At 42.0% G+C, this 20,610-nt stretch overlaps 1 protein-coding gene across 1 annotated transcript in view; it reads right to left on the bottom strand.

Moving 5' to 3' along the window:
* Positions 1–20,610, bottom strand: part of gabrr2a (gamma-aminobutyric acid type A receptor subunit rho2a) — a 50,355-nt gene that overhangs the window by 28,047 nt on the left and 1,698 nt on the right. Inside the window, exon 2 of the mRNA XM_041953744.1 lies at positions 14,904–15,010. Within this exon, the coding sequence (XP_041809678.1) occupies positions 14,904–15,010 (107 nt within the window). The remainder of the gene's footprint in view (positions 1–14,903; positions 15,011–20,610) is intronic.

A 20,610-nucleotide genomic window follows, 5' to 3' on the forward strand; every position in this document is an offset into this window, starting at 1 on the left:
AAGTTCTGAGCTAAAGCTTGGAGCCACATCACTACTTAATCCAAATCACTTATTGCCTTTTCTTTTCCCTGCAGCCAGTTTTAATGACAGTGTCTGACACTTCTTGTCCAAGCCAAAGCTTTCACAATTCAAAGTCTTTGCATATTATTCCCAAAACATCTACATCTACATGTTCCTGAATGTTTGAATAATGTTGTGAGCTGATTTCTGTTTTTATTTCATTGACGTGATAGGAACAGGCCCTGCAGATGGTGTTGTCTGTCCATCCATTCAACACCCGAGAACAAGAAATTGAGTGGGGCCCCCAGAAACACATCTGAATTCTCATTATGGGTTATTTGAATGGAAAATAGGAAATTCAAGGTACAGCTGTTGCAAAGATTTATTATTAAAACCAACAGATTTCATAATTTTTTAAAAGAACTGCTTCTCTCCTGCAAGTGCTGCTGGGATATCTTTTGTTGCACAGTTATATTCGTACATGTCATGAACATGTCAAGGTGGTTTTTTTTTTCATTATCAGTTAAATTAACAATCCAATGCCAAGAATTGTACCTACTAACTGCATTAAGCTTTGCTGTCAGTGGAGTTTTGTATATGCTACATATCCCTTTACCATCTGTCATGACCTCTGACTTCTTCATAAGGATAACAGCATTATATGCGACCCTGTCACATATCACCAGTCAGCATGCACACACTGCATAGACGGAGCTAAAGTGGAGGGAAGATTTACAGGCGATTTGAACCACTTTGCATCACTTATCTATACAGTCTGTAATCCAAAGAGATTAGCAGAGACGCTAAATGCTAGATTAGAGTCACCAAAGCTCTTCAAATGAGGGGCTGTGGAGGGATCTCTGTGTTTGAGATTATTCCTCACTTACTGGAACAATGGCATCAAGTGTGTTGCACTTCTTGCCACATTAGGCATAAATGATTTCCCGCTCTCACGGTGACCTCATCAACCAGCGTTCAACTAATTTAATATAAAGTCATTCATTCAGGGAGCTCAGAGCAATACAGGTCAGTTCTTCTGTTTGGAGATGCAAACTAGAAAGGAGACAAATTAAACTTCTTTCACCTCAAGAAACAGCAAAACGTCACCATGTTCGCCCTTGTTTGGCTGGTGAAAACAGCTAAATCAGCAATATCCACCTTTAGAGGTAAACTGGATGGCGCTCGGAGTATCAAGGAACATTTAAATTTTCACATCTTCTTTTGTAATGCAGAAGAACAACAAGCACAAGCGCTTCAGATCATGCTTTTGTCAGTATTCAAGCTCTGTGGTGGTCACTGTCTAACCTGCTTGGCTGAATCCCACAGTCTGGACTTCACCACAGTTCAGTGCATACAAAAAACATACTTCTCATCTTCGTGGATACACTTCTAAAAGTCTTAAGTCCCGTCTCACAGCACATTTCATCCTGTCATTGTCCAGCACCCACGCATACATGATGATGGTGAACACTTTGGACTAACATGACAGGTAAGTCTCGTTAAGTGCACACAAATACAACAAAACAAACACTTCCATAGAAATACTTTAGAGCACATTAAGAAGGTTTCAGAGACTAGAGGGGATATTAAAAAATCTACAAAAATACTTAAAATATGTATAAAGAAGATAATAAAGCATCAATAAAACCATAAATTAGAGATATATCTTTAAATGATAATGACATAAAAACGCACACAACCTCAAACATCAACCCCTACTATTGCCTCATTTCTAACATTCAAATGGGGATGGACCATTGTCACATTATTCATGGCACCAGTATAGATCTTAATGGGATAAAAAAAAATGGATGTACCGTGTTGTTAATTATGTTGGGACATGCTGACAGTATGTAGGTACTTCAGGATTATGTGCAGCAGCAATACACATGGCTGAAAGTGAGAATAACGCCGCCGCTGGCTCTGCTGTGGAGGAGTTGCTTGCAAAAAAAAATAAAGTGACTTCTTGTTGTGAAGAGGTGGTTTGATGTCAGTAACTTTCAGAGAAAAAGAGCAGAGGCTCTAGATCGAGCATACTACGTCATCTCTGAACTAATCAAAAGGCGAGGCGCCTTGGGATCACTGGGATTCAGCTCAGCCAGCAGCAGTAATTGATTGATCATATGGTATGCTCAGTCAGAGCAGCGCGTTGCATAGTTCTGACAAAACGTCCTGTGTTTTTACATGTTGGGTAAACAGAGGCTTAATCAGAGTCAGGAGCGGATGTATATAGCAGGGATGTTTTTAGACATAGGCGGGATTGGAGGTTGTCTAGGGCGCCATCAGATGGAGAGGCACCAAAGAGGAGGAAGAATAGTTTTTGTATTTAATTTCAGTGATCCAGTCCATCTTCAAAAGTCTGTGACACTGGCGTTTAATGTGTGCATTACATTTTCAAATTAAACTCCATGTGGGGACATTCATTTTTGTGACCTATGTGGCTCCTTTCATCATTATGTCAGAATCACACATCACTACTTATTTTCCAATGCAAACACAATATTATATGATCAAAATTAGGATTCAGCTCATAAATGTGACACTATGCATGCATTTGCGCCGTGCACCCCTGACCACAGTAGTTAGTTATAATATTCTACATTCTGAAAATGAAGTAGTAAGTAAGTAAGGATGTTGAGTAATCAAGTCAATGTAAGATTGTTGAGATAGTTTCAAAGAGAGTTGGTCTAACTCCTGTCCAAGCAACCCCGCTTCAACAGATCCATACTGACTCCCCTGTGGATACTACGCGAAGTACGATGGGACACAATCAGAGAAAAGCTGTGATGCATGGTTGTATCGTCTGAATGCAGAATTGCTTGACTAATTTCATGCAGGCATGTTGTAGACTATGTGTGCACTGAACGCTGTTAAGAATTTAAATAAACATTAGCTCATGAAATATTTACAAGTGAACAGCACTGAAATAAGAGACTGTGATGTCTGGGATGTCGAGGTGTTTACAGGCCTGCTTATTGACAGAGGAACAGCAACCTTATCATGTACAGATCACACAGGATATGAACAAGCTTTCTTCTCGCTTATCCTAAACATGGTTAAAGGCCCCGTGGGTCCTGACAGGAGCTGGTGCACGTAAACATACTAAATAACATGTGCTATTGATGATATGACAAAGACCAGAGGTTCAGCGAAGTGAATTTGAATGATAAAATAGGAGGAAATCATTTGGCAAACGGAATGTCGCTCTCCACAGGGGGGCCACAGGAGAGGAAACGGCCCTGGATAAAAATTCAGCACAGCAGCAGAGGAGAGCAGACAGCGCTGCTGGCCACATTACACTGAAGGTAGCTTGATTTCCAATTGGACATGTTTTACCAATTGCAGTCTGCATCAGGTCGAAGTTAGTTTGAATGCAAATATCAATTAGCTGGACTCCTACAACTGTATCCTGCTGTTAGTAGGTAGTCAGTAGTAGTTGAGTGCATCAAAGACTGCGATTGCAGAGCTATTTCACTGACTGACTGCAGTATCATATTATAAAAACTCTGAATGTTTTAAGACCACGTTGCCTTCCCTTATTCCCAAGCCAAGCCCTGAAAGCCTCCCTTTTGGAGTGCAATGCTTTTTCTACCCCAGCTTGTATCACTGGGCCTGCAGACTGAGGGAGGCATCAGCCAACATGTTTATGCTTATGTTAACGTTCCTGTTCTTGTAAACAGGAACCCAAGAACCCAACTGCAAACAACAAATGTCCATTTAGGAACTCCAAGTCAAGACTGTAAGTCACTCACGTGATTTTTGCATCAGTATATATGTAAACTGTGTATCACTCAGCGGAAGTCTGTAGCTGCTAATCATCAGTGGGATAAGAGATGACAATGAAGGCCGTTTTTGTGGTCATTTTCATAATGGTTGTCTTTTTTATGAAGTTTATGGTTGCACATTTTCAAACTGAAAATGAAATGTCCATTTTACATTTAATTTCATTGTCATTGTGGCTGTTTCATGCTTTGGAAGAGACTGAATATTAATTGTCAATGTACATCATGCGCACACAAATAGAAGATGACATGTTAATATGATTCAGTTAATTCAGTTTACTATTGGCAAGAAATACATCGTTGTATGTGATGTGATAACACACACACAGTCAGATGCAGATTACACTGTGGCCACCTGTTTGAGTGAGGGGGGAACACCTGAATAGTCCAGAAGAGCTCTGACATTAATGCTGAACAGTCCAACAACTGTGTTTGTGCTAAGGTTTGTCATCGCTGTGTCTCAGTGTCATCCCAGCACATCTTTATGGGGTTTGATAATCAACATCAGATTATGCTGCCTTCAAGGGATTTCAGGTGGTAATCCACCATAGATCTGAAGGTAGGGGTGACATATTGGGATAAACTGACAAATACTGCCAGTTAAAATCATTAGAAAGAAGACAAAGGCCTGTAACAGATGGTGGCAAGTAGTAACAATTAAGATGATTTTTTCTTTAAATTACTGAAACTTGATTTACTTTTTGTCTAATATTCCAGAAGGCGATAACTGTTAAGGACAGATTGTGTTTCATTGGCCGTACACGGTGCAGTGTTTTTCCTGAGGAAAAGGAGATTAAACTGCCATCTTTTCAAATGGTGTTTTGTGGCCCCAAAGCAGTGCTTCGTTGTTATTGATTAGGTGTTTGAGTGCTTACAAGTTGTTGACGCTACTAAGAAAATGGTACCATGACTGCGCTCGCAAACACAACTGAGGTATTTCTGCCTCCTCCAACTGTGATTCTCTGTTTCTAACACAGCCAATCAAGCAAAGATGTTATCAGGACTGCTTTGTTGCACGTCTATAAAAGGCGCTTGTAAAAGGCTCATAAATGCTGACAGCACTGCCACTTAGCCTTGGTTTATTAGAGCCAGCACAGTCATGGCAACAGCAAACCCTACACTGCTCACTGTGAGTGCATGTCAGCAACTGTAATTACTTAATGCCAACCAAAAAATATGTTGGACACATAAGAGTGAGATATACATGAATGATTTCAGATCTTGAAACTCAGGATGCTTTTGTGTGCTTAATTGATCATAACGGAGATTACTGGCCTTCTTTCCTACATGTTCACACACGTTATTGATTACAAACAACGATCTAATCTGTGGCAAAACACATTACTAATTTGGATTTAGTTGTCTAGATATTAGAAGACCAATCAATCAATCAATCAGCTACAGTTTTACAGTTTTAATTTACAGTTGTATTTCGAACTGTACGTTTAAATATACACTGGACACTGTTCAGCTGTACTTGCATATGGCACGAGGTAGAAATACTGGCAACGTATATGTGTCAAGCATTGAGTAGTTCTGGTTCAGTCTTAAAGGCTGAGAGGAAATGCAGAGTTGGTGGTAGCTCTCTGTGAGTCAGCTTTAATGTAGAACCATGGAGTTTCTCAGTGTGTCTGGTTATTGTCGTGGTATTGGTCTGGTGTTGAGTATTGGTCGTGATAATGGTCCCCATCGACTTTGCAACATCAGCCAAATTTTCTCTGAAACGTTAATTTGTCAGAAAAGATCTAAAATGAAATAAACAGACACAAAAGGAAATGTTGTCCCAGGAGCATCTTTGTGTACACTGAGTTCAGGAGAGTATGTGTGGATACACAGTGAATCATGATGACCAGCTGTCATTAGGGGAAAAATTGATAAATATGAGGATTTTCTTTTAATACAGAATTTCAAAGTACCTTCACCAATACTGGATGCACTTTTACAGGCAGTTTTGGATCTCCTCTCATGTCTGCGTCTGTTCTTCAGTTGGGACAAAGTGTCATTTGCAGGGTAACAGCTGTCTGATGGCGTAACAGATTGATGCCTGTGCTAATCTAAGCTGTAAGCAGGAGGAACCGCTGCCAGCTTAATCTGCTCATCACTGCTGGAGCGGGGCCTGCCGTGCAGCTAGGCAGAGCTAGCCTAGGCTAACACTGCAGGCAAGATGAATAACACCGGGCTAAGCTAGCGGCTAAAGCCACACTCCAGTCGCCTCAAATTAAGCTGACATCTCCAGATGGTATCTGGGTGCGACCGACCCGTCCATCAGTGAGCGCTGCTTAAAGCTTTAGCCGCAAAAAACGGGGAAACAAAAACTGTCGTGCTTTTTGCTGTGTTCCCCTGAGTCCTCGTGGATGACACACAGGGATAGCATGGCACTCTGCTAGTCGGGGATAAAGCAAATGACACATTTCTGCTGCTCATGACGTCTAATGCGATGAAGCTCTTCTTGTGCCAGTACACAAATCATTCAACTATGCATACATTTAAAAGTGACAGCACTTGGTTTGAAAAATAAAGCAGCAATGAGCCTAAATCATTGGATTATTACAGTTTCCTTTGATGTAGCAAGCTCGATACAATCTTCTAATTGAATTTCCACAGTTCTGACATCAAACTATGGCAGCTGCAGTGGCAGCCCTGATTTTGGTGGATATCATGCCATGTTATTTTCAGACTTCCGTGGGGGGGGTGGGGGGGGGGTGCTATTCAATCACTTAATTTACAGCATCAGTTTTTAAGTGCTTCTAAATAGAATATAAAATTGTTATGGCTTTCTGTGCATTTCAGTTATGCATCAATGGCCCTTTAACCTTTTCATCAAGAGCAAAAGATTAGAAAATACTGAGTGGCAAAGCTCCCAGAATGAGGGTGCAGCAGGGAGCTCTGCCGACTTTCCCTGGATGAATAGAGACCAAAAGAACACTTGCTGTTTTTTTTTCTGCAGTAGTTACCTTCTTTTTAAAGCCAGAATTCTTCAAGGTCAAGTTTGCTGCCAGTTATTTTCACAAAAACCTCCTTTGGCCTTCAATCATACAATAGTTAAAGCTGCATTAATCGATTTTACTTTTGGACACTTGAACAGAACAAGCTGAAAGAACAGCCTTTTGGGTCCTTGCTTGGAAAAAAAAAAAAAAAACATCACAGAAACATCATAACAGAATAAAGTCTGACATTTCAGCTTATAAGGCTTTACAGAGCGCACAAAGGGAACCTTTGAGTTATGTTTCGGGTTCGGCAGTATGCCATGTGGTTCACTCTGTGTTGATAAGGACAGCAAAATTTTAAAAGCGTTCTAGTATCACCTAGCAGCATCTAGTTATCTTAAACAACTCATAGAAACCTGTTACCCCACGAGAACACTGACACAGATTGCAGGCTTACTTGTGGTTCCTGAAGTCTCCGACAGTAAAATAGGAGCCAGAGCCTTCAGCTGTCAGGCTCCCGTCCTGTGAAACCGCCTTTCAGTCTCCGTCCAGGGGGGCAGACACCCCTTACGAGGCTTAAAACGTTGCTCTTTAATAAAGTTTAGAGTTAGGGCTGGCTCAGGCTTACCTGGGACAAGCCTCTGGTTATGCTACTATAGGGGAGATTCATGACCCATCCATGCATTTTACCAACTTCTCATGGTTTGTGGCTGTGCAGGGACTCTGAATCATGGTTGCACCTACTACCGTGGCACCTGTCTTTTTTTTTGCTGGTCCAGTATAGCTCCTGTAATTCAATTCAGTCTCTCAGCTGGGCTTTCTTTCATTGGTCATTCTGAAAAAGTGAAACATGTTGCTGGAGACACTGTGTCTGAACTGGCTGTGGTCAGATGCAGTCAAGTACTCGTCTCCTCTGGTGAGCTGGTGACATTTAACCCGTGATGGTGTAGAACTCGTGGGAAATGCTGTTTTGTCAAAAATCTACCATCCTTACCTGGACGTGTGGAATGAACCACACAGCATACTGTTGCCTCATTTGCATTATGTCAAATGTCAGTGTGATGTTGAATATGATTTTCTCACTTCTGGAACTGAACCCAGAAGTTCTGTTTTTTGTTCGGCTCTCACCTGTTTTGGTTGTGGTCAGGTTTCCGCGACTCTCATCTCCTAGCTGCTAAATGCTGTTCACGGCTAGCCGCTAACTTTGTCTGCTGTTTTATGCTGGGCAGGCGGCCTACAGCAGGTTCATCTGGGCTTTCTTAAAAACATTAGTGCTGTTAAAAATGAGGTTAAACAATTAAAGCTCTGGACAGCACAACAGAACTGTAGGTTTGTCACTACGAGTGCACTCCTGACAGTTCCAGGTTTTTTTCCTGACCTTGGAATCCATATTTTTTTCCGTGCAGTGTTTAACTTTTAATAGTTGTTGGTAGTTTGGTGGAAAATGCACTGTGTCTGTTTCTGCTTTTGTGATTTTCTAAACAAGAGCAAACTAGATATTTGCAACAAAAGCACAGCAATAATAAAACCAATGTTTAAAATGTAATTAACCATTTTAATGTGACTCTTTCAGTTTCTGTTTTTCTTCAGGAGTTTTTTTCTGCAGCCCATTAAATCCCTGCAGCCATCTGAAGGCAGCAGGACAGATACATTGATAAATCTACACCCTCTGACGGGAGACGTGCTGCGTCCGAGTGTACTGCCATTACGCATGGACATTGACTGTGTTTACCTTTGGACGACACTGGACCGCTACAAATAACCACACACATCAGACGGGCATGTTATCACTCAGTATTCTGCCTTTTTAAGGAGGAGATGTTGGGTTACCGCAATCCTGTGCGTCACAACCACCTTTCCAACTGTCTGTTGAGCGGAACTGATGTTTCAAATTTAGGGGAACCCATATTTACTGGGTGCTAATAGCCCTGATGGTGGCGCTACAGCAACCGTCTAAAGATTAAAACTTTGACAATCCAAAGATCCTCCTGCGGCATCCCGACCTCCACATGACGCACATACTGACTGCCTGCACACGGCACAAGACGAGCTTTACTACGTTGCTGACAGAATAAGGGACCAACAAGGTCAAAGGTGTAGCGCTGAATGAGGGCACCAGAACAAAGCCGGTGGGGTTCACATAATCCTGTTGAAACTCATATACATTTTTTCAAACACCAATCACCACTTAACCATATGTCATGCAAGAGAGCCAAGAAGCAAAAGGAGTGCTCAAACTAAAAGTCACACTGACATTTAAGGTGTGTTGACTGATCCACCTCAACTCATGCATTGAGTCACATGCAAGAAAACATTCCACCTTAAAAGTCTCTTGTAGCTGCCAGTAGCCTTTGTGCAGCACAGTGAGTTAATTTTTTTTTTTTTTTTTCCAGTCTATAGCTGATAAACGTTATGTAGAAAAGATGAAAAAGCTGCAAAGCACCACTGGCATTCATTATTTGCTCTTCTGAATAGAGAGAAACATTTCACAGACAGTCTGCTAAACCTGGCCAAGATTTCTTACCAAGTCGCTGGTGTATTTATCTCCTTATTTATTTGTTTAATTTTGTTTAAGTCAAGCCTGATGTTGCCTTACACGTTAAAGCATGATCCTAGTTCCACACAGTGAGGCATACTTCATAGGCTTGTTAATCAAACACTGGCATTGGATTGGTACTCAGTATCAGTATTGTTGAGCAGTTGTCTTGATGCATCACTGTGATTGGCTAACTGTAGCTTTGTCAGAGCTGTCAGAGACTGTATTTAATAACCACAACAGCCTCTGATCTCTATTCTAGCCAAACACCCACCAGTTTGCACTTGTTGTTGCGCTTGTCGTAGGCCCCTAGTCATATGATCCATTGTTTAAATGAAAATATTGATTACTACAGTTTTAAGGTCAAATGAAAGGTTCAAACCAGTTAGTGGGTTCCATACATTCTGTGTTATTCCGTTTTTCTGGACTTAGAACAGATTTACTTTCAGTGAATATAGCAGTGTGCCTTTAAGGGCAGGGTGGAGGATCTATTAAAGTAATAGGCTGCATGAAACAACCCCACCTCTGACTTTGTGACCTCTGGTAAATCCACAACACTGCTAAGCCACCACATTCTCTGAAAAGCACACAGTGGCTTTGGTATACAGTTAGCAGATCATAACATGACTTGCTCCCAGCCCATACATCAAATGATCTGGCGGGCGGGCTTTCTCCCTTTGCCTTCGGTATGGATTAACAACAAGCTTAATGTGCTATCTTTCCGAGGATTAAGAGCAATAATACACCCCACACGTTAGCCACACTCATCCCCCTCTGTCCACTCAAATAGATGCAGCATCTGACTTGATCCAGATCTTTTTGAATCTCTACGCGCCACCGTGTACATTTGTAAGAGTTTTACAGTGCATAAAGTATGTACTCATCAGCATCACTGATGGTGAGATGAGGGGTTAGTTTGGCTTGAGCTTGCATTACACACTGTGGGCGAGAGATTGGACACTCAACAGGTGTTCTTACCAGGATCTAACGAAAAGATGCTATTTGGGTCATTGCAAGCTATCTTATAAAGTAATGCCTAGATTTCCATAAAGAGCATCTCAATGCATCATCATTAGATTATCATATTATTCTTTTTTATTTATTTATATATTATTATTCTTTTTTGTTCAATATATGCAGCCTTCAACTGACACCTGTACCAAACTGGGATTGTACAGTACATGTATCTTTCAAGCTTCACATTTTCTATTTACCCATAAGAAATCTAGCAATCTATTGAGCAGGTTGCCATGAAAATTTCTGAGCATTTGCTAAGAATGTGGGGATAAACCCTTTCAATATTCAATATGCAACGATTTGAAATGGCAAGGATGATGTAACTTACACCAGCATGCATACAGAGCACTGACTCACAGGAAAACTAGGGTTTATTTCAAGTTGTGTTTTAGTCTATTTCTGCAGCTCCAGCCATTGTCTGTATCACCTATGATAACATTGTACTCACTGAAAGTAATTACTGGAATTTTAGAAGGCAGTGACTGCTGAAGATAAATCCAACAAGACAAAAAAACACAAGCCATCAAACAGGCTGTAAAACATACTCCCTGGTTGAATTTACTGGGAGGAGAAAACAAAGGAAACATTGATTACCCAAGCCCAGAAGGTAAACATCCATCACAGTTTCCAGACTGATTCCAAACTTAGATTTCCCTTTTAATGACAAGTTAATAGCTGCATAACGAGCGCAGTGAGTTCGTTTTACCTCCAAAATAAAGTGGTTTTAAAACCTGCCTGAGCGTATGAGTGCTTTTTTCTATTGGCTTATTGGACTTTTTTAGATGTTGCCAGATTCAAAGATCTCAGTAATAACTTTGGTGAGTGTAACATTATAATGGCAGACAGAAGTGTCGTCTGCAGCTACAACAGTAAAACCTGAGTTCTTTATTAAATGTATTTCACTACTTTTATTCACCAAGTCTTGCCTATTTGTGGTCAGTCTGTTTCATTCTGATGCAGCTAAGCCAGTAGCTTAGTGATCTATTATAGTAGAAAACCCATGTTAAAGCATTATTCAACATAAAAAAAGCTCAGGGTTTAAACCCATCTGGAGGGGGCAGCCCCTTGTAGGGAAACAGGGTGGAGTATGAGACTCTACACTAATGCAACTAGAGCCCTGTATCCTCTGCTGGGACTTTGTGCCAGAGCCCAGGCTATTTTTAGTCCCATTTCCACTGTGACCTCCTGCCACACTCTCTGCCTTTCTCTGAAGTAACAATTGTACTAACAGGGGAGAAGCGACCTCGCTAAATGACGCTTTTATCATCTGCTCCCAACAGGGTACGACGTCAGAGGAAGAGGAGTCAGAAGGAGATTTATTCCTTTCCCGACTTCCGTCTGAGCAGAGATGCAAATCTATCTCAGCATCCAAATATCTTTATGAAAGCCCAGTCGAGTTTTAAGCAGATCCCACGATTTTCATTTGAGATACAAGAGGCAAACACTTCTAAGCATATCAACAGAGGCCGAGCCTTGAGCTACTTTGTGAACTATTTCAATGGCAAAATACCACTATCTTTACATTCAACCAGTGCTTTGAAACGATGTGAAGACATGCAGCTTGAACACAAGTGCATGAAACATCTTGTGAACTGCAGTCTTAGATCGCACAAAGAACAACACCAGTGGGATGTTTTAAAAGCTTCTTAACTTGGGAACAACTCCTAAATGCTTGAGCTTGTGCCACACTGAGAAATTCATCTTAAAAACCCAGAAGGGGAGATTAATGACATTGCCAGCCAAAAGAAAAAGCTTTAGATCGAGTTTTTCTTGTGAACCAGCTGAACAGAAAAAAATGTCTCATAATTGCAGTCACAACCTGGTGACGAAGCAGGATTCACGTGTGTGTGTGTGTGTGGGGGGGTGTAGGCTGGAGATGCTTCACGCCTTGAGATGATTCCAAGAGAGGGATGGATAGTTTAAATTGCTATAACATCAAAGAGCCTTACATATCAGAGGTTGTGGACACCAAAGACCAATCAGTTTTGAGACATGAAGGCAGACGGATGGCTGACATATTATTGGTTTTTCAAGCTTGAGGGAGGACAGGTGAAACACACTCCAATACTTTCCTCCATTCCTGCCTCCATGCAGGTCGACGCATCGCGCTCAGTACACGGTTAAAGGGGCACTCCACCACTTGTACACATAAGGGTAAGTTCACTTGTCATGAGGAGCACTACTCAGCCCGTGAGAGTAATTTCTTCTGCGGAATTGGAGGAGAAAATAACCCTGATGACGTCATACTGATGTCATCAGGGTTGTAAGCTCACATGACAAATTCAAAACTGAAATGTTACAAACAGGGCATGGAGGGTATTAAAAAGGCATGACAGATGCCATGGTTGCATTATGGGAAATGTAGGCTCCAGCTGTTTTGGAGCTTGGCTCTAGGGACTAACTATCAGGACATCTTGGCCTCTGCTGTACAAATTGTGACCATTCATTCTTTAATCCCTCTTGTGAGTCCCCCAAGTTCATGGAAGTGCGTTATTAAATCACTGGAGTGCCCCATTCAGTGTCAGATTCTCAGCCAAGCAATTACAACAGCAATTGTATTAAAGCCCTACTGATGCTGGATTTAGGCCAATTAAAATATTGATATTTGAGAGCTGCCAAAATATATTGAAAAAAACCTATTAAAAATATATTGGCTGATGTATTATTTTAACACAAACCCAAACCCATAACATAAATATTTTAGATAAGGATCCCTAAAATTTGGTTCTTAAAAAAATGACACCATGTGCATAATGAGAGGGACATTTTACACTGTAAAAAATAAAAAAGTGCTCTCTGGTGTACACTGCTTCTAAGTGACCTCAAACAACAACGATATATCTGCTGTAAGTTGCTAAACAACCTATACATCAGTTCATGGCTAGAGTCAACTTGCATTTTTTTTACAAGCATCAGTGTTTTCTGGGTCTCTCTTGGGTCAGAGAATTGTGTTTATTTATGCGAAAGTAATTAATTCTGCTTAGCTCTCACATTCAGGGTGGAGCTGCAGGTTTTGAACTGGGAGCACTTCATCTGCACGGCCGCAGTGGCCTGCTTTACACGCCTCATCGTGATTTCTCCTGTAAGGAAGGGCCTACAACAGCAACAGATGTCGCTCCCTCCTCCTTTGATTCCAAGGCGACCTTGCTTTCTACCTGCACTGACAACATTGCCACGTTCCAAACTAAAGTGGAGCATCTGTTAGCCAAACTGGTAAGAGTGGAAAATAAATGCAAAGATATTAAGGCAAGACCATGGCGCAACAATATAAGAATAGTTGTGATTCCCGAGGACTCAAACTCCACTATAGTGCCTACCTCAATTTGTCTCAGGAAGGTAGGGAAGGGCGTCACAATCTCCAGCCGAAGCTGAAACCATGGCTTTGGTACCCTCACCCAATCATCACTCGACGGCATTATCACATAGGCTTTATCGATATCTTGCTGCGACCCAAAGCCCAAAAACGGACACGTGTACATCCCTTTCTTTCTGCAAAGACAACCTGCACCCACAACACCTTCACTGATGTCTGGTGGCTGCTCTGTGAGATGCCAGGGATTTGATTTGGACTGCTACGCCCGGCGCACCTCCGTGTCACACATAGCTGTGCTGAAAAGTTTAAACCACCAGAAGATGCCAGGGCATTCAGCAGAACACTGAACAAGTAAGAGAACTGAGAAAAGATATGCAATGCGGATGATCGAGGGCACCTCTCAGTTAGTATGGACAAATGTTTTTACTCCACAGACCAAGTGGATTTGTTTATCTGTACCATGTTGTTTATCATTGTGAAGTCTGCAGGAGCCCTGACCTCACTAACTATGACTGTTCGGTCAAAAGCCGTGAGCGTGCCTGTTTAGGATTTGACTCTCTGTGATGTTATGACTGGGTTCTCCATCGTTTGGGGTCGATGCAAGTGCTGTGGGGCGAGGCTGTTTGTTGTTTTTTCTCTCTTATCTCCTCTCCTTGTCAGAGGGGCGACTGTGGGGCTCCATGTTCATTCTTGTTCTAAATTCTAGAATAAAATAAAAAGCCACTACTAACAACACTTCAGTAATCCCACACACTGGCTCTTCTGTGAGGTTTCTGAGTGGAAACATTGAAGGTACAGGGAACGTGAGTATTAGCCTCTACAGGAAACCTGGGGTTTGCCTTATGTTGTGCTTTGATTTTTTCATGGATTTGAATTTTGAATAGTATGAAGACACCTTAAAAAAGGCAGAAAGTACAGTTTGTTTTATTATGATCCATTAAAATGCACAGTACTTTGATTATACTATTCTTAGAATGTTTCTGTGTATTAACTGTGACTCTCGTTGCCAAACTGACTTTGTTTTCTTATGTGCCACGTTTCTCACTAAGAAAATTAAATGAGTAGCAATTTAAAATTTCAGTAATTGTGCTTTTCAAACAAATGTTGACAAATGGTGGATTCACACTCACTTGTATCAGTTTTGACACTGTTGACAAAAGACTCAGCAGCTAAGAAGATAAAATGCACTTGAAAGGTCTTGAAAAAGCTGGTAAGTGGACCTCGAGTATGTGTTGTATGTGTGTTTGTCCATGTGATGATGAATAAATGGCTATGTCTGTACACCAGGAAAATAATGCATACAAATATCAGCAGCACTCCACACCTACCTCCAAATGCTGGTCTCATGGTAAAGTCATGATCTTCTACTTTGAGCAGATGCTCTGTCTTTATTTTGCGAGACTTGGTCACATCTGGGGGCTTCTTTGCCAAGGATCTAGAGGAAGATGACAGTCACTATCAGAAGGTGGTCCACTGAAAGACTGGGCTGTGGTTTTGAAAGATAAAAAGCACAGCACAAATACTGGATGATACTGATGCTGTGACAACTGAGAACAAGACCTTCAACTTGATGATTTATATTAAACCTCTGTTTCTTCACCAAAAGTATTTTTCTTTTCTCGATAAATCTGCATTCCAAATGTCCAAAAGACTACAAACAAATATGAGCAGCTGAAGCATCACACAGAAACCAATCATCTTATGGGAGAGAAGATGCTAATGTAGTTCAGAACTGCTGAGATCAACCCTGTACTCAAGCAAAACAATCACCCTGACTGCAGACATGCCGCTCCTAAAGTTGTATTTGTGTCCTCTGCTGAATAGAACGTCGTGCTGTGATAATTGTCAGTGGTATAGTGTCGGTCTAACTGTGTAGACCACATGCTGTGTTAAATCACCTCTCAGGACACACAGACACACAGACTTTTTCAAGCAGAAAACAAGAGATAAATGTGTCGCCCTCCCCACCCTCGTGTCCATTTGGGTTTTTACATGAAGGAATACAGCACGTTTTGCCCATCAGACTCTCTACCTCTGCCTCTCTATGGATACCTTTTACTTAATGTCTATATTATTATTATTATTATTATTAACACCACCACCAACAATAATACTCATATATACATATTTATATCTATACATATAAGTAATGACTATTAATGATAATAAAAATAATAACAATTCAATGTAGTTACAAAGAACATAACATGGCAAGGAATTACTTAAGTAAAAGTGCAGATTTTTTAAAAGATCTCCGGCAAATCATTCCAGAGTGAGGGGGCCCTCAAAGGCTCGATCGCCCCTGGTCTTCAATCGAGATCTTCAGGGTCACACATACCCTGGGATTCCAAAGGGCACCATTGCATCGCCTTCCAACTGCAACGTGGTTTTGTTCCATCCTCTTAGCGGCTTCATACCCAACCAAGAGTGTTTCAGATGTAGAGCACTTTGCCTGCCTGATTTTATTGACTTATGGGTAAGTTGGCTACCTAGTTAAATGGTTTTAATTGTGACTTTTGCTGATATACGATCTGGAGTTTTGAATTTTGAAAACTGTGTGTGACCTCCTGCATTGTTTGCTCTGTGCAGCTTGATGCAGATTCTGTCAAAAATAGACTAGGCACGTATTCTCAGCAGAGCAGAGTGGAGAGCCACTTCAAGGATGCTTCTGAAATGCACTGCAGCACCTCTGGAGGAACCACAAGCACTGTCTGGAATGGCTGTGATCAGCTCTGGTGGCTACATCACAGCTGGAATGTGACACAGCCAGTGCAAATAGGGATACTGCACAGAGTTTGAAGAGAAAAAGAAGAGCCTCAGTATAAACTGTTATTGAACTTGGACTTCATGCTGTGGTCCCATTTTCCCAGCTAATGGTAACAAAGCCACCAGCCGCCATCATTTAAAGCTTTTCCAATGTAGCTCACTTCATTCCTCTCTCCAGACTCCCATCCTCCAGAGAGAATGCAGACCTGCTTGTTAACCACGTGTCCCACCTGCATGGCATTCCTACTGACACAGTGCCTGACAGAGGAACCCAGTTCAGAGCCCAGGTATGGCAATCTTTTTGCTCAGCTGTTGATGTTAAAATCAGTTTCTCTTCTGAGTATCATCCACAGTCTAAGGGCCAGACCAAGTGGGTCAACCAGGAGATTGAGACCGCTCTGCAATGTGGGACTTCTGTCAACCCATTCTCGTGGAGCACCCACCTTCCCTGGGCTGAATATACTAGCAACACCCTCATCAACACTTTTTCGGGTATGTCACTTTTTGAATGCTTTCTTGGTAATTGACCCCCCTTGTTTTCTTCTCACGAGCTAGAGGTTGCCGTTCTCTCTGTCCAGGATCATATGCACCACTGCCGGCAGACTTGGAAGAAGGCTTGAGCTCGCCTTCTTTGGGGTTTCACCTCGTCCCAGTCCCAGGCATACACCCCTGGCCAAAAGGTACTGCTCTCTCCTAAAGACCATCCCTTGAAAGTGGAATCTAGGAAACTGTCCCCTCGGTTCATCGGTCCCTTTGAAATTGAAAGTATCACCCATCCCTCTGCTGTCCATCTTAAACACTCTGCTTTTCTTCATATTCATCCCACTTTCCATGTTTCCCAAGTCAATACTGCCTGCACCAGTTGTCTATCCCCTCCAGTACTCCACCTAGAATCATTGACAATTATCCTCCTACACTGTCTGACATCTCCAGGACGTGCGCTGCCAGGGTGGAGGGATAGAGGCCCGAGGAGTGCTGCTTGATATCTGCAAACGATTTCTAGATCCCTCCCTCATTCCTGAGTTCCACATTGCATACCTGGACAAGCCTGGTCAGACACCAGGTGACGCCCTTTGAGGGGTACACACAGTTACATCTGCCCCTTGAATATCATCTAATCAGCAGTAACCTCCTGTCTCCCTCAGAGCCTCTCTCTCTGATTGCCTGAGTGGAGATACGAGTGCTGGAGCCTGAGCAGAGCCTCTCCAGCTGCATCCCATCCTGCAATCAAGCCTCCTATAAAGACTGAACTCCACCACATCCACCCTGCCAGGATGCTCCTTGCCGCTTACCTGTGATGAACCCTATTTCTTCTTCTTCCATCTGCTCTGCTCTGGGCCCTGTTTCTGGTTGCTTTGTCTCTTTTGCCATGCTCCTGTTCAGCCCAGCAGTTTCCCAGATTCAATTTTGGACTTGCTCAGCTTTGCCACCCACTTCCTGCTCTCTCTGCTTGGCTTGGCCCCGGCTCATATCTCCTGCAGTAAATTACCTCAAATCTCTTTCCTGACTGTGTCCTCGTCTACACCTGGGTCACTTGCTTAGCCCCTCAACATGTTGGTAGGAGACAGGATGGGTGTGGTCTTTCATGTCTTATCCCGTCTCCTAGAAATTGTCTTCTATTTCCAACTAACTTGCAACAACACATATGCTTTGAAGGAAACATAATGCTGACTGTTTGCTGAAATTTACTGTTACGATAATGGTGCACAGTGTTTTTAAGCGACCCTGATAAGTCATAAAAAAAGTGAGAAGGAAGGAATCAATAAAACTTTCACTGGCATAACATTTTGTTTTCCTCCAGAATATCTCACACTACGAACAGATATTTAGTGTATCCTGGACTCATGCTCTCGATACAGCTCAGGAGCATATCTTCCGTCTTGGTTCACTTGTTTTGGATACCCACATAAAACTGGCAAATTTCTCCTTTAAAAGTGTAATGCTGGAATCTGACATTTTGGGCTACTTACTGTGTTTCACGATACCGAAAAAAATGTGGATGTCTGAACATTAAGTGCAATAACGACAGTGTTTTGTTACTAAAACGGCAAAGTTACAGTGTGAAGTCATGAAATTTTTGGAGACATATTCAAGACCATCTTAACACAAACATACCCTAGTTTGTTACTCCAGGACTGTTTTACCAGAGTTTAGCCTAATCTCAGTAGCTTGAAGTGGCTATTTAAAGGATGTTGAGAAGTTTACACTTCAGCAAGCCCAGCCTAACTTCTCATCTGAAATAGTCATATGCTTGCAAACACATTGTAAAGTTCATGTCCAACAAAACTAGTAAACAAAAACCCATTTCATTTGTGAAAAGCGTCCCTATTATTATTTTTTTTTTTTTACATTCATTAGGACATGCTGTGATATATCTGCTGGATATTCATCAAATGTTAGCATTCATATACATCATGTAAAGCACTAAAGTGCCTTTGGCATGAAACATGCTGTATGCTGTAAAAAGGCTGGCCTGCTAATGTTCTGTTCATTTCTAGCAGACAATTTGCCTAATTTTGGAATCCAGCCCTGCTGCTTCTGTTTGCAAAAGAGACAGCTTTGTCGTATCTCTTCATCTATTGCAACAACATTGAGGGAAACTGACAGTTTAAAAAGCAGACTGGAAATATGTCACTGAGGACATTTTTATATCTTACAGCAAAATCAACAGTTAATGGAAATCAGTTCACAGTCCACCCTCACAACCAGAAGTGTGTCTTCTTCAGAAGTGGCTTTGGAATTGGGTTACTGCAGCTCCCTTTCAAAGTTTGGGCATCAGTGCAATGTTGGCTGGCAGCGCAGGCTGCGATAGAGCAACCGATGGCGGTGGTGTGGTGTGGTCTGGTCTAGCCTATACAATGTGAGTGGCCTTGGAAGGCAACACACACAGTGCATTCTGTGCTGTTGTCAGCCCTTCTTCTCTATTTTCTCTGGTCATGCAGCACCAATTTCAAGAATATCTGTGCCTTTCTAGTGCATAGACTGAGCAGTTTTATGACAAGACCATCTTTCCAGCGGTGTAATACCCCTTGATACCAATCTGTCTCTAATCTAGCTCTAACTAAGGTGTTTTTGTTGCCTGACCCAGGCCAGGAAAGTTGGTAAAATACAAAAATACATCCAGGCTTCCTGTTATTCCTCTCTTGCTGCTCTCGTGTGTTATTTCATTTTAAGCATTTCATGCTCTCCAAGACCCGTGACTCTTGTGGGTTTTTCTCACCATATTTCCTAACCGTGTCTATCGATTAATCAATTTGTTGTCAACTATTAAATTGCCAACTATTTTAATAACCGATTAATCCGTTTAAGTGATTTTATAAGGGAAAAGTACAAATTATCTGATTCCAGCTTCTAAAATGTGCACATTTTCTGGCTTCTTCGCTCCTCTATGACGGTAAACTGAATATCTTTGTGTTGTGGACAAAACAAGACATTATAGGATGTTATCTTTGGTTTTGGGAAACACTGATCAGTGTCTTTGACAATTTTCTGACATTTAAAAAAATTAAACAATTAACTGATTAATCAAGAAAATAATCAACAGATTAATCTACCGTGAAAATAATCGTTGCAGCCCTTGAGTCAAGCGTAGAGGCTATATTATGTGCAGCTCTGGCTGTCAGCCAGCAGCGGTGCTGATACAGTGGAGCTGAGCTGTACGGGGCTGTAGTTTCCCCTGTAAACACACAGACCTCTTCAGCTGTAACAGTCCCTCCTGCTCGGCCTGCTGCTGTTCCTCACCGGGGGGCAGAGGAGTGACCCGCGTGAGGGCAGTTTCCTTGGGAATGCAGCCGTCGAGGCATTTGTCAAACATAAGTGGTCATCATCTAAGGGAGACACTTTCGACACAGATTCCTGGTGGCCTGACAAGCTCGCTGGCCTGGAGTGTCGGACCAGTGTTAAAAATACCAAATGAAATTAACACAGGACAGCTAGTTGTTTTGTAGACCCCCGGCCTCCCTACCTGATCTGAACCTGATCATATGATCTCAAGTGATTGGTCGCATGCACACACACATCAACACAACGTTCAGTCAGTGCACGGCGTGTGCGTGGCCGAACGGCGTCCAAAAAAAATGGACAGCACAGGAGAAAGAGAGAAAGAAGGTAGAGCTGAGAGGCAGCGCTTTTAAAAGGAGAAAAGCCTGGGCACTGTCAAGCAGGGCATGTGGTTGGTGTTAAAAAAGGCAAAAACATACTGGAGGGGCTGCCCTCAGCACATCGTAGCACAACCACCTTTCCTGAGCTGATTCTGTGTTTTAAAAACTT

The sequence above is a fragment of the Chelmon rostratus genome, chromosome 15 (genome assembly GCF_017976325.1).
Source record: "Chelmon rostratus isolate fCheRos1 chromosome 15, fCheRos1.pri, whole genome shotgun sequence".
Taxonomy (NCBI): Eukaryota; Metazoa; Chordata; class Actinopteri; order Chaetodontiformes; family Chaetodontidae; genus Chelmon; species Chelmon rostratus.